Genomic DNA, 13,508 nt, shown 5'->3' on the forward strand with positions numbered 1-13,508 from the left:
AATTAAATTGACAAGTAATTTTAATAATTTGATATACAATCAGGCATCCTATCAGAATATTAGTATTATAGATGTTAATTTGCGTTAATTAGATGTTAATAAATATGCTGAAAAACTATAAATAAATTTATTGCGAAAAATATTACCTTGGCCGGGAGTCGAACGTCGAACTCGAATCTTGTACTCCATACGAGTTTCCATCTTAAATTTTTAGGTTACAAATATGGTATATATACATATACATATTATTGTATTATATAGTAATTCAGATTGAATTATTTAAGCATTAAAGATCTAACTTTGATCGTTATGATCATCACTTCTATTTTTTATTGTTGAATTTTCAATAAGAATTCTTATTTTTTTTACCATAACATGGATTTAATCCCTGTTCATATCAATACCATCATGATCTGAAAATAATCATTTATGGCATTAATCCACATCATATTGGTATTAATATTAACAAACAATATAAAATATATGCTTGATATCTATATAGTAAACGGTCTGATTAACATCAACATCGCATGATATTAAATCCACACTAGTATTTTTTAGAATATTAAAAAATTTAGTTAGATACAGAGATTTAAAAATAATTTGGTTGGGGACAAAAAGTAATTAGGACGTTAAAGCTGGTTGCTAGAACGTCCACACTTTTTGCAGCTTTGCTCATTATGCTTGAGCGTCCTACGTAATTATTTTGATATTCTAACAAAATTAAATTTCAGATCTATATTTAACTAAATTTTCAGATATTTCAACAAAATTGTGTAACCATGTGATAAAAGACAAAAAATTCACTATTCATTATCCAGTGAATAGTGGATTTTCCGTCCACACAAGACAAATATAAATCTTTGTGAGAATAAAAGACCTGTTTTGACGAGAGGGATGCACTTCGCAAAATAGAAAAGAGAAGAGAAAGAAACATGATCGGGAGAATGTTTGGAAGGGTAGAAAGATATGTTTAGAAAGGGCCGCGAGGTGTCGAGGTGCCGCGAAAAGAACGAAAGCGCCACAATAATGCGAAATGAAAAAATCTCTCCTTAGTCATGGCATACTTTCACATCGACATGCTGCACTTGCTTATCGTTAACGGCAAAGAAGAATCGGGCGTGCGTCGCACGTCTGTTCTTAAGCACGTGCGTAGGCATTTATACACCTGCGTGCAATAGGCCACGAATGCGTAAAGTATACGTGAAAGGTATTTTACGAAAGGACAAGGGAGGTCGTGGTTGCTAATTGGCACCGTGGTTGCGACAAACGAGAATGTTGTCGGCAAACAACAGTGTTATTAGTTATTATATAGTATAATGATTTCGAACCATGCAAATTGCAATGTTAATCATAATATTGTACGTTCACCAGTCACAGGATTCGGTGATAATCAATAAATTCTTCTCTTGGCGAAAATCACGCAAAATCATATCTATTAAAGTTGCGGAAAAAAAATTGCGACACAATGAGTGTCGCGTATTAAATATGCGCGCTCAGTCTCGGTACGCATCGCTAATTGCACGACATTTGCGCAAATCCTAGATGTTACTTTCAAACACGAATGTTCCAAATAAATCGTTTCCCGCAAATGACTAACGAGGTGGACGTAAACGATATAAAATGGTTTAAATAAATGGTAACGAATATGACGTAACGATCGCGTAATATTTCAATCGCACAATGGCCCGAGTGTGTACTTTATCGTCGTTAAAGGTTTTGATTGGCATTCAATTTTCCTCAGCTGTCTGCAATTCATATTTTGACAACAGTAATAATATTCGTGGCAAAAGAAGGACATGCAGCCATGGTCACGTCAATTGTAACGAACATCAACGGCTCAAAATCAATACTACAGCGAGAGCGAATGGAGGATGAATCGTATCTTAAATTAAAAACTCATTCATCGACTCACTTTCAGTTACTTGAGCATACTTCACTAATTCGAACTAGTCTCCAGGAAGTAATCATTCTTACGCTTGAATATACTTTCCCTTGTGTTGCCGCGAGTTTTTTATCCGTGTAATTTCATTCCCACTGAGTCCATCGACTATTATTATAGTAATATTAGAAGGCGATGCAAGTGGAAAGTCGGTTTTATTAAGCGCGAAGCTGATTACGAAACTCAAGGAGTAACAATGATTATCAATGAATATTACTGCTGTCATATTTACGACTAATAAATGTTGGAAAATGACATGTTTAATAATAAATATGATTTATTTTATTGTTAATTTTATTGTTAAAATAATTTTCTCCCAGCAATCATTTAACGTCGCCCCAGTAAATTAATAATGTCAATATGTGTTAATAATGTCATTCGGTTTGTTTTTCGATGAAAGTTATTACGTGCGATATTTTACGAATCAGGAAACCCCGAGGACGCGCTCGATGAAATTGAACAGAATCAGAATTCTGCGAGCGAATCGTTATAACACGAGTTTTATATCTTTAATTGCCAGATTAGATTCAGGATTATTAATTATTTAATCGTTTTAAATTTCGATAATTACCGAAAGTTCTACAAATATTTTTTCTAAATGTAAAAGAAATAAACTTGTAATAAAACATGTCAAAACATATTTTTCGAGATCTTGACAAGCTTAATATTTATCTTAAATTTAATCTTGATTATACAGATTATTCTCATACCATTCGTTTGACTTGTCACGGTTTTGCTTTAGAACATCGTTCTTAAACATGATATGACAAAATTTTTAATTTCGTTCGTTTTTATCTACGTTGTTGTGATATTATAATCTTCAAAGCATCTTTTTACGCAAATCCCAGATGTTATTTTCTTTGAAGGATTAAAATACTTGACGTCTCGATAATAAATTGATCATGCAAATTTCTTCAATTTGCATTATATAATATATTTTCTTTATTTTCTTATTTCTTATTTTCTTAGTTCATTATTATAAGTCTATGACACCATTTTACTTAAGCAAATGCTTAAAAACTTGATTCAAGTCTTTTAAAAAGAGTTATCACAATTCTCTTCACATTTTTTGATTCTACAGAATTGTTACAGAAAATGAATTTTAAAATTCTCTTTTCCAGGTTTTCCAAATGAAAATGGAAAATTTTCCATGATTAATATAAAATATGTAAATTTTAACATTTAGACTTAAGGATTAGGAAAGCTAATCTATATTATTAAAGATAACGCAAAAAAAGCTTAATAGCATAGTAAAATTTTGGATACAAATTCAAGTCAGCAAAAAATAAATTAGTTTTAGAAAAAAGAAAATGCAATTATGACGAAAAAGAGGGATCAAATAAAAATACTGAATGAAATATAAATATAAATTTTAATTATTTTATTAAAATCGTATAAAGTACGCAAGTTTTGAACGTATTTGACTATAAACATCAGATATAATATTTTAAAAATTGTAACAGTTGTTTGGAATAGGAGCAATTTAAGAAAATTGCGAGCAAATTCGAAATTCCAGACTTTTTTACATTTTTCTTTTCCCGGTTTTCCAAATCTGTTTTCCAACCCTGTTTTAAAAAAGTACAATATGAATGCGGTTTGTAAATTCCAGTTTCCAGATTATTCCGTTTTCTTTCTTTTTTTTCCACAAATTGTTCACATCTAACACGCACTTCGGCAGGTTTTACATTCTGCAAATATCTTATATATGGAAATTATTCAGCATATGATCCATAATATTATTTAGTTAGAAACGAATGGTTTTCTTCGTTCATAATCGCTACAAGTAAAAATATTAAAATGATAGCGGAGAGTGTCCTAGTGACCCAAAGATAATAATTTGTCGTAACAGCGTACTTTGATCTTCCGCTACAGAGTCCTTCTCGTTTATAATGAAGACACGATGATATTGATAACAGTAAATAAGACGCAACTGTACCAGACTAGTGCGATTAAAACCAGTATTAACAATATGTGGAACAAAGTTCATTATATTTTGTTTTCTTCTTTCATTATCATTTAATATGATTAATATATATATATATAGTTTTGAAAGAAGAAAAAATTATGTTTATCTAATTAGATCACAATTTTCAATTTTCTCATCTCTATTTTTAGTGATTCAAACAAAAAATCTGATTTGAATTACACATTCATCATTTAAGACAATGACTTTTCTATCAGTCTAAATAATTTCCATTATAATGACAATCGCAGCTGATTATTTAGATCAGGTCAAAGTTATTCATATAAAATTACTCGATAAAATTACGAAACAATTGCTTCGGAGCGTCTGACAAAGAGATGTAATATGTATACAAGATGTATAGTTTTCTTTTGTCATTCATTTAAGAAAATCGACATTAAACATTTAAATACATGTAGAAACTTTTCCATACTGCAACCGCTGATAAGGTCAGCGTCATGCAGATACAACTGGTGAACCTGAGACGGCATAGCAAAAGTAATTGTTATGCGGTGTTATTCAATCGTCTCTAAATGGACAGAAAGGACAGTGTGTGGCAGATCGGGATTACCCAATAGCTACAACGTGACTTTCTCCGTGCGAAACACACCTGTACCCCGGTGGCACTGGCCTCCGAACTTCTGCCTATCGGCGATACGTTTTTTTAATCGGCTATGTACGCGAAGGAAAATCTATGGGCAGAATCGAGCGGTTTTAGAAAGTCGCAGCGAATCTATACTCGCGGCCGATGTCGTTTCGTGTCACAAAACTACGGTCCAGGCTGGTACCGAGCTTTCTTGTGGAGATTTATGATTCTCCTTATTTCGTTGGAAATCGATTTATGTGAAAATTTACATGAAGAGATTTGCGATATCAATGCGAGAATTCCGCGAAATAGCCTTAGAAAGATCCCACTTCCGATAAATTAGATGAATTCAAGGTTTTACAACTGAAAATTCTCTTTATTTAAATTGCTTTTTTGTTTAGACAACTTATAAAAAAAAAAAAGAAATATTTTAATTAAAATATTTAAAATATCAGGCTAGACACAACGATTTGTTTTCACAAAAAATCTTCTTTTTCCAGTCTATAGTCGATTGACATGATTAAATTTCGCAAGTTACCATTTATTTCTATGCGCAAAATGAATTAAAAACCATCCTGGATCTTCAAGGTGAGAAGACGAACGTGCGTGAAAATCTGACGAAGATGATTCATTCTCCTTTGATGTCACATAATCCCTTATGAGAGCACCATCGTCCCATGAAAAGAGGCTTTGTGTCTGAACAAAAGATGATTCTCGTTTCGATCGTAGGGCTTTCGATTAAAAACCATCCAACCATATTCTTTCATTAACTTTCATTAAGGGGAGGAATTCTCTTGCTTTCTCTCTCTTTCTCTTTTTTTCTTAGTTTTAATATTCCGATAACAAGATAATGGACAAAAATATTTCTATTATTGTTATTTGAATCCGATTGTGTATATAATTTCGCAGTGATTAACTTAGAGCGATTTTATTATAATCGTTTCTATTTTAGCATTGATATGTATGATATGAATTTGATAGGAATATGAAACCAGTCGGAACACTATTGAATTACTAATGGAACACGACGTTATGAATAGCAACGAGTTTCAACGAAAATCGATTAAGGATCGGTTACGACATTGATCAGCTCAACTTGTTTAATTAAAATCGATAAATTGAAAATTTGTTGTAGATAAAGTATAAGTACATGAAATAATTATTACTTTATGTAATATTTATTTTCTATAGAATTGAAATATCTCATAAAGTGTTATAGTATAAATAAAATATACATTGATATAGGAAACTAACATATCTCACAATTACAGTAACTTTTCCGTAAAACATTTTTTTTAATTCTTAATTGGAAGTATTTTAATTAATAAATTTCTGTAACTTTACTTTCTTTTCATGTTATACATGTATATTTTAAATTATAACGTATTCTTTAAAATTATGTTATAAGTTTTCAAAATTTGAACATTGCAATCCTGGTATAATTTAAAAAATTATGACACTTTTCCATATAAGCAAACGAGTTGCAAATGTGCCATTTTTTCGCAAAAATATATTAGTTTTTCTTCTTTTAATCGATTTTCTTTTATTGTTTAAAAAATAATAATTTTTTTATTTATATCACTTATATATGAAAAAGAATAAGATTGAAAAGATACAGAAGATAAATACAAGAAAAGAAAATAGGAAACCGAGCAATACGGATTAAAGTCAGTAAGCATTGTAGTTTAGTAAATGATTTGCTTCTATAAAACACAGTCAATGATAATGTTGTTAAGTTTTCAGCACGCCAAACACGTAATATTGAATAATGTAGGTCAAGTCTGACGACACTTTTCTACATGATTTCAATGACAATAATCCTAAATGTTTCCCTCGCACGAATTCTCCGATGCTTCAATCGCTTACCCAAGGGATTGAAATTGATATCTCAATTTCGGACTGGCCGCAAATAAGTTCAAACTCTGATATTTCCGGAGTGCTTTAGAAATATCTGAAATAAAATAAATAAACACACTTTATGAGATCTTCGAAGATAAATAATTCTCTAATCCCGTGTCTTTATATTTGCGTTTATCTTTAAATTTTCATTTAAATTTTTTACTTGATCTCTTCATTAAAAATTTCATAATATCCAATACCAACGATATTTTTGATGTATTAATTGTAAAGTAAAACGTCTCATTTTATTGACTTGTTTCAGTGAAATCTCATTTTCGTGAAACCACATTGTAAGAAGTCAAGCCATGACTCTTTATGACGTAAATGACGAGTTTTTCTACACGTTCCAACTACAGGAAGCGTTGAATAAGCAAACAGCGTGATTATCGGGCGCACTCGAACCGATTTAAGAGAACAATAAATTTTTCTAACAATAAAGCGAGAAGAGAAGACGACAAAACGTTACGATGTATTTTTCCCGTTACGCGTTCAACGAATCGCGACAAGAGATTCAATCTTGCGTATAACAATTCGCCCAGCAACTCACTTTGCATTTCTCGCGGTATATATATCTACATACGCAATGTGTTGTAAATGCAAAACACTAATTGGACAGATCGGAACGTTTCTTATATCTGAATAAAGAGCGCTTTCTACAGTTTTTATACAATAAATGATTTATCGATTGCAAATCGACAGGAATTCGTTTACAGGAAGCGACTATTGTTCCGATTCTGTTAAATCTTTAAATTTCATTTCTAATTATGAAAAAATATTTACATAAATTTTTATACATCCTTTGTTTCACGAGCTCGTAAAAAATGCCACAGGAATCCAATAATATATATGACTCAGCAATCATAACGCATTTATTAATGATTATTATTAATGATTATAGCTTCTTTTTTCTTATAATTAAAAAAAATAATCTTTAGCTTTTAAAGAAGAAAAGAATCCTTTCTTCTTTATAAATCTTCGACTGCAATTTAATATTATTAACTTGGTCTTAATCCTTGATTTTCTAGCGATGTATTAAATGAAATAATGATTAACGATTTATCGTACTTTCGCTTTCAGATGTGGCACTTGACGTGCGTCGACGACTTTTTAAATCGCGCGTTTTACAAAGTTGGCCTCCATGTCGGTAGACATCCCGGTTACTTTGTAATCGTGCCGATACTGTTGGCGTGCATATGCTTTACCGGTTACCAGAGGATACACTACGAAATCGATCCGGAATACCTCTTTTCGCCCGTCAACGGACCTGGCAAGACCGAGCGAGCGATAGTCGAGCAGTACTTCAAAGTCAATTATAGCCACCAATTCAATCTCGGTCGTATCACACGACCAGGTGAGAGTCTCATCAATCATTTATTCTGCGATTTCTTTGTCCGCAAGGAATTCCGTGAATCCAACAAGTCTATAAACCTTCCAATCGAGAATTAGCATAAATAGAGATAAACGTACTTCTTGGGCCTATAAGATTCTCCAAAAAAATTCTATCCTTTTATCCTTTAATATTTGCTTTTCATTTCTTTTAAAATACTTGAAGCAATCATAATTTTCAACGTTAAAAATCTCTCAAGAGTTTTTATTGTTATTTTTAAAAAATAATATTTATTTTAGATAAACTTTCTTTAACTTTCTTGATCTACATTACAAAACATTTTTATGATTAGATTTCCTATCAACTTTTTTTCTTCGCCGCTTTTATGAGAAAGTAATAGAGAAACCAATCTGATTTGCTATCACCGGAAGAATAGCTTGCTTTCCTGCTTGGTTAGTGATCGATTAAATCCATTGATTATTGCAGGCCGATTCGGTCATGTAATCGTGATTCCCAAGGATGGCGGGACTAATATGCTGAAGAGCGCGATTTGGCAGGAACTGAGGGAGCTCGACTGGTTAGTTAAGAACGTCACGGCGAAGTACGAGGACGAAGAATTTATGTATGACCAAATTTGTGCGCGATGGCTCGACCAGTGTTTCACCAACGACATCCTAAATCTTCATCACATAATAAAGTACGCGAGACGAATGAAAGAAAAAAAATAAACGATTCCGTAACGTATGAAGAAATGGAACGCGTTTCAAAATGCGTTTGTTAATTCGTGTCGAGTTTCAAACCTGGACCCTTAAACTTTTTTTTTTCAGGGAAGTAGAAAGGCGAGAGCTAAATCTGACGTTCCCGGTGATGTTCAATCCGGTCACCTGGGACGCTCATCTGTTTCCGGTATTCTTCGGCGGAAGCGTCGTCAATAATGATTTCATCATAGAATCGGCGCCCTCGGTGCAGCTCGCCTACTTCATCACCGTCGACAGTCCACGGCAGGATGCAATGTAAGTTCACCGATCACGTTTGCAAACACGTCGAAACTCGTTGATGGAATTGGTCCAGTTATTTCAATCACACACAACAGCAACCTCAAACGTAACGTTGTTTACTGACATGAGAGTGCTCGAAATTTCATGAAAGATATATGCTTTATGCGTACGAATATTGTAGAAACCACGAATTTTATATTGTTACGCTCAAAAATAATACCGATAGCAATTTTCTATAAATTTCAATATCTCGATATGATTATTGTGAAAAACTAAAATCTTATTAAAATAAAACTAAGATACAATATATGAAAATTTAAAAATTTGTAATCTAATTTTTATATAGTTCATTTTTGCCACGTAAAACTGTATAATGCGTTTTTACACCGGAAAAAATATTAAATATTTGAATAAATATTTGTTTTCAATAATTCTAAGTAAATGTTTAGTAGTAAATGTAAAAATATATTTATCTGATACAAAAATCAGTTTGATTTAACTGTCATTTTTTATTGAGTAAAAAATTGAGTTTTTACTTACTATAATTAAATGTTTACTTAATGCTATTCAAAGGAATTTTAGTAAATTTTTTTCAGTGTACAAAAATTATGATTCAAAATTTTTTAACGTTTATAATAATCAACCATGCTTATGTGTGTAAGTGGTATCTCATTAATTCACCACATGGTCGCCAGTCGGACATCACCAATTGAATCATCTATTGCTATCAACGGCGTCCGTGCAAATAATAAGAGTCTGATTCACCCGTGACCATATTATATTGATTGCCTATTGTTATCGTTAAAGATGGTAAAGTATGTATATTGATATAGCCATTGTTTCGTATATATTTTAACCGTGAATCGAGTGAAATTAATTCGTAAAGTACTCAAGAAGTTAAATTTTAGAAAAGAAACAAAATCAAGGTTCAATAAAATCTATATAATTTTCTGGTTAAATTTTTCTATCTGATATCTAATGTTTTATGGACGCGACAGAGTTTTTAGTATATTCTTCAGGATTCTTCAATATAATTAATTTCTTTTGTAATTTGTCAAATTAGCGGCGCTGCTTGGGAAGAGGCTTTTCTGGATGTCGTCGGCAAGGCCGAGGATGAAGGTGCATTTAAGCATATTAGCATCGCGAGATTCGCCTCGAGAACCCTTGAACTGGAGCTCGAGGCCAACACGAAGACAATCGTGCCGTATTTCACTAGCACGTTCGTTATAATGGCCCTGTTCTCAGTCGTGACGTGCATGATGACCGATTGGGTGCGCAGCAAACCTTGGCTTGGTCTTCTGGGCAACATCTCTGCCGCCATGGCAACAGTCGCAGCTTTTGGATTGTGCATCTACTTGGAGATCGACTTCATCGGCCTCAATCTTGCCGCGCCATTCCTCATGATAGGTGAGCTGAGATATTGATGCTTGATATTATTACAATATTTTTATAAAAAAAGCGAGCTAATCTTTCAGTATGAAATAATTAATGAAAATACACGCAGTTTCGTATTTTAATATAGTTGCAATATATTTTAAAAATTTGACTGTAAGTTCCTTCATTATTAATTAATAATATTTTTAATCATTTATGGAAGAAATTTTTATTGTATGTGTTTTATTTTACCAAAATAAGATTATTCCAAATTCATCAGATTTTTTTATTATAAGTTTGGAACAACTATATGTGTAATTCGTTCGCTACGGTATCGTTACTTCGTAAACTTTATTGCTTCGAAAATTTGTTACAATCGATATTTAAATTGATACCTGGCCCATAAGTTGAGTAATGAAAATAATGTCCTAAGCTTCGCCTTTTTTGCAATACTATGCCGTAATCTCCTTGCGACTGTAGAAACACGTGTTGATAAACATGTAGCACCGTCTGCATACGAGCGAAATAAACGAACTATGATTTATGTGAAAAGCGGAAGTTGTCTTTTCCCTTTCGATGTCGCGCTTGCCTGCGTTCGACGCCGAACAAAGTTAGTCTTTAGCAATAATAATAGCTTTATTCGATCCAATCGACCGATCGCAATTCTCAAAACGACAATTATTCTCTTTTATCCAAAAATAAGGCAGTTCTTCATATTATCTGATTTAATTCGATTAATAAAATTAAGTCGAGTAAAATAGAGTGAAGATGATTTTTGGCATCTTCGAAAGTCGATCAATTTACTTCTTGTGATAAAATTAAAAAATTTAAATAAATTAAGTAAACTCACTGAGATCTTTAAAAAAATACTTAATAAATTATAAATATTTATAATTTTATTATAAAAAGCTTTAAATAGATAAAATAGAACTAAATTAAATATCTCTGATGGAAGAAACGTCAAATGATAATGTCTTTATTAGTCACAAATAATTACATAATTTATCGATTTAATGAAGCTTTCAATACAAATGAGAAATGCATTGTCCCGGCGGTTTTGATTTATCACAAAGAATACGTTTTCTATTATTATTTATGTTCTCTGAGAAATTGGATGTGACACGTGAAGACAAACGTGACATCCAACCGAAGAATCGGCGGTGATAAATTTTTAAAAAATATTGACTGTATTTAAAAAATTTATTACTTTAGACATATTATTTTTCTTAGAAAAGTACTTACAACTAACAATTCTATCGCATGCAAAGAAACAATTTGAATTTGAAGTCTTTCGGAATTATATATTGGATAATATGAGAGAAATTTGTAAAAAATTCGATAGAAAAATTCGTACAACTTAAAAAATAATAAAGAAGAAAATTTTTTTAAATTACTTTTTAAAAATATACATTAATAAGTTTAAAAGTCTATCTAAGTCTTGAAATTACACATTGGGTAATATGAAAGAATTTATGCTATAAAAAAATTGTAAGATTTAAAAGAATGCTGAAACTAAAGAAAACAATTATTATTAATAAATTTAAAGTTTAATAATAAGTTTAAAGTTTATTTTTCCCTTGCATAACTCAGATTGCAAGAAATTGTAATTGTTGATTGAGTGTAAATCGTGCCTTTTTAATTACAGGAATAGGGATCGACGATACTTTTGTCATGCTAGCAGCCTGGAGAAGGACAAGTATCTCCAAACCAGTACCCGAAAGAATGGCGGCGACATTGAGCGAGGCTGCCGTTTCCATTACCATCACATCCTTGACGGATATGATATCTTTCTTCATTGGAATCTTGTCGCCCTTCCCTTCGGTTCAAATTTTTTGCATTTATTCAGGTATCAAGTTGTTTGAATAAATCAAATTGTATTTAAACAAATTATTTAAAAGCTAATATTTATTAAAGATAAATTATACGAACATAATAAGACAGGAAAAGAAATAATATAGTATTTAGAAAGTTTATCCATAACTTTCTGATATGTATATTGAATTCGTAAAATTTTTATTATTAATATTAAATATACATTAATTAACAGGTTTTGCAGTGGTTTTTACTTTCCTGTTTCACATAACGTTCTTCAGCGGGTGTGTGGCGATCAGTGGTTATTGCGAACAAAGAAATTTGCACAGTGTTATCTGTTGCAAAGTGCAGCCACTATCTAAATCCAGTAAGTATTGCAATTGTTACAGAAATATAATTTCTACAGAACTACAGAAATATAATTTTATCTATTTCACAACGTATTGTATTTAAATCTTCTTACAAAACTATTATTATTTATGGTATGATGGTAATTCTCGGCAATTTATTAATTTTCTAATTCTAATTACTCGCAAATGCTAATTTTCTTGTAAATTTACAATTATTATTGTTTTCTCTCGCTGTGGGTCATTGTTATTCACTACCATTCGAAATCTCGTTACGTCTGCATGACGTATCGATGTTACATCAACAGACAGACATGCGTTACGTTCGGAAACCGTTAATTTGTTAGATCATACGGTATTATGTAAAGGAAAGAGTTTACTTTCTCTGTATTCTTTTTCCGAAACATTGTCACACCAACGACTGCAAACTGCCGAAAAAGAAAACATCAATATTGCTTCAGCCTTATGCGCGGATTACAATATTATATTATGTAATGTACTTTATAATCAGCGAAGAACTACAACAAACAATATTTTTTTTAACTGAATTATTTTAAATGACATATGTTATTTCAGCTCATCGATCATGGCTGTACAGAGCGTTGTGTTCTGGCGGGATTGATCCTGATGACCCTGACAATCCGATCGACAATCCTGAGCACGGATGCATGACTTGGTTCCGCGATTATTTGGCAGCTGCGCTGAATTATGGCCCTGTGAAAGCGATTATCATCCTCATTTTCATATGCTATCTTGTCGGCGCACTTTACGGACTTACGAACCTTAAGGAAGGCCTCGATCGACGCAAACTTTCCAAGGAAGATTCCTACTCGATCGCCTTTTACGACCGCGAGGATTATTATTTCAGAGAATTTCCTTATAGGATACAGGTATATTCGCAAATTTCGTTTCGAAAGTAAAACTCGTAAGGCAATCGAAATACAAATTTTTCAATTACTTATTACGTATGCAATTTTTTCCAAATTTTTCAACGTATAGTTATATTTCATTATCGAATATTATCTGCTTGAATATCTGAAAACCATATACTAAATACCAAAAAAAGTTGCGAAAAAATTAAATACTGTAATATGATATGTAAAAAAGGTTTTGTAATTTGACATCTCGATTGATAAATAGTTTTATTAATTAATGCAAAATAATCGTGTTTCTACAACCGCAATAGCTCTCACTACTTTTTGTTTCTTGAAGTTTCAGTCTCTCTCTCTCTCTCTCTCTCTCTCTCTATATATATATATA

At 31.8% G+C, this 13,508-nt stretch overlaps 1 protein-coding gene across 1 annotated transcript in view; it reads left to right on the forward strand.

Moving 5' to 3' along the window:
* LOC108693295 (patched domain-containing protein 3) overlaps window positions 1-13,508 on the forward strand; it is a 28,064-nt gene that overhangs the window by 11,004 nt on the left and 3,552 nt on the right. The window contains exons 2-8 of the mRNA XM_018202170.1: window positions 7,468-7,741; window positions 8,204-8,414; window positions 8,545-8,730; window positions 9,779-10,122; window positions 11,735-11,935; window positions 12,137-12,268; window positions 12,825-13,138. Of these exons, the coding sequence (XP_018057659.1) occupies window positions 7,468-7,741; window positions 8,204-8,414; window positions 8,545-8,730; window positions 9,779-10,122; window positions 11,735-11,935; window positions 12,137-12,268; window positions 12,825-13,138 (1,662 nt within the window). The remainder of the gene's footprint in view (window positions 1-7,467; window positions 7,742-8,203; window positions 8,415-8,544; window positions 8,731-9,778; window positions 10,123-11,734; window positions 11,936-12,136; window positions 12,269-12,824; window positions 13,139-13,508) is intronic.

Source organism: Atta colombica, unplaced genomic scaffold, assembly GCF_001594045.1.
Source record: "Atta colombica isolate Treedump-2 unplaced genomic scaffold, Acol1.0 scaffold9, whole genome shotgun sequence".
Classification (NCBI taxonomy): domain Eukaryota; kingdom Metazoa; phylum Arthropoda; class Insecta; order Hymenoptera; family Formicidae; genus Atta; species Atta colombica.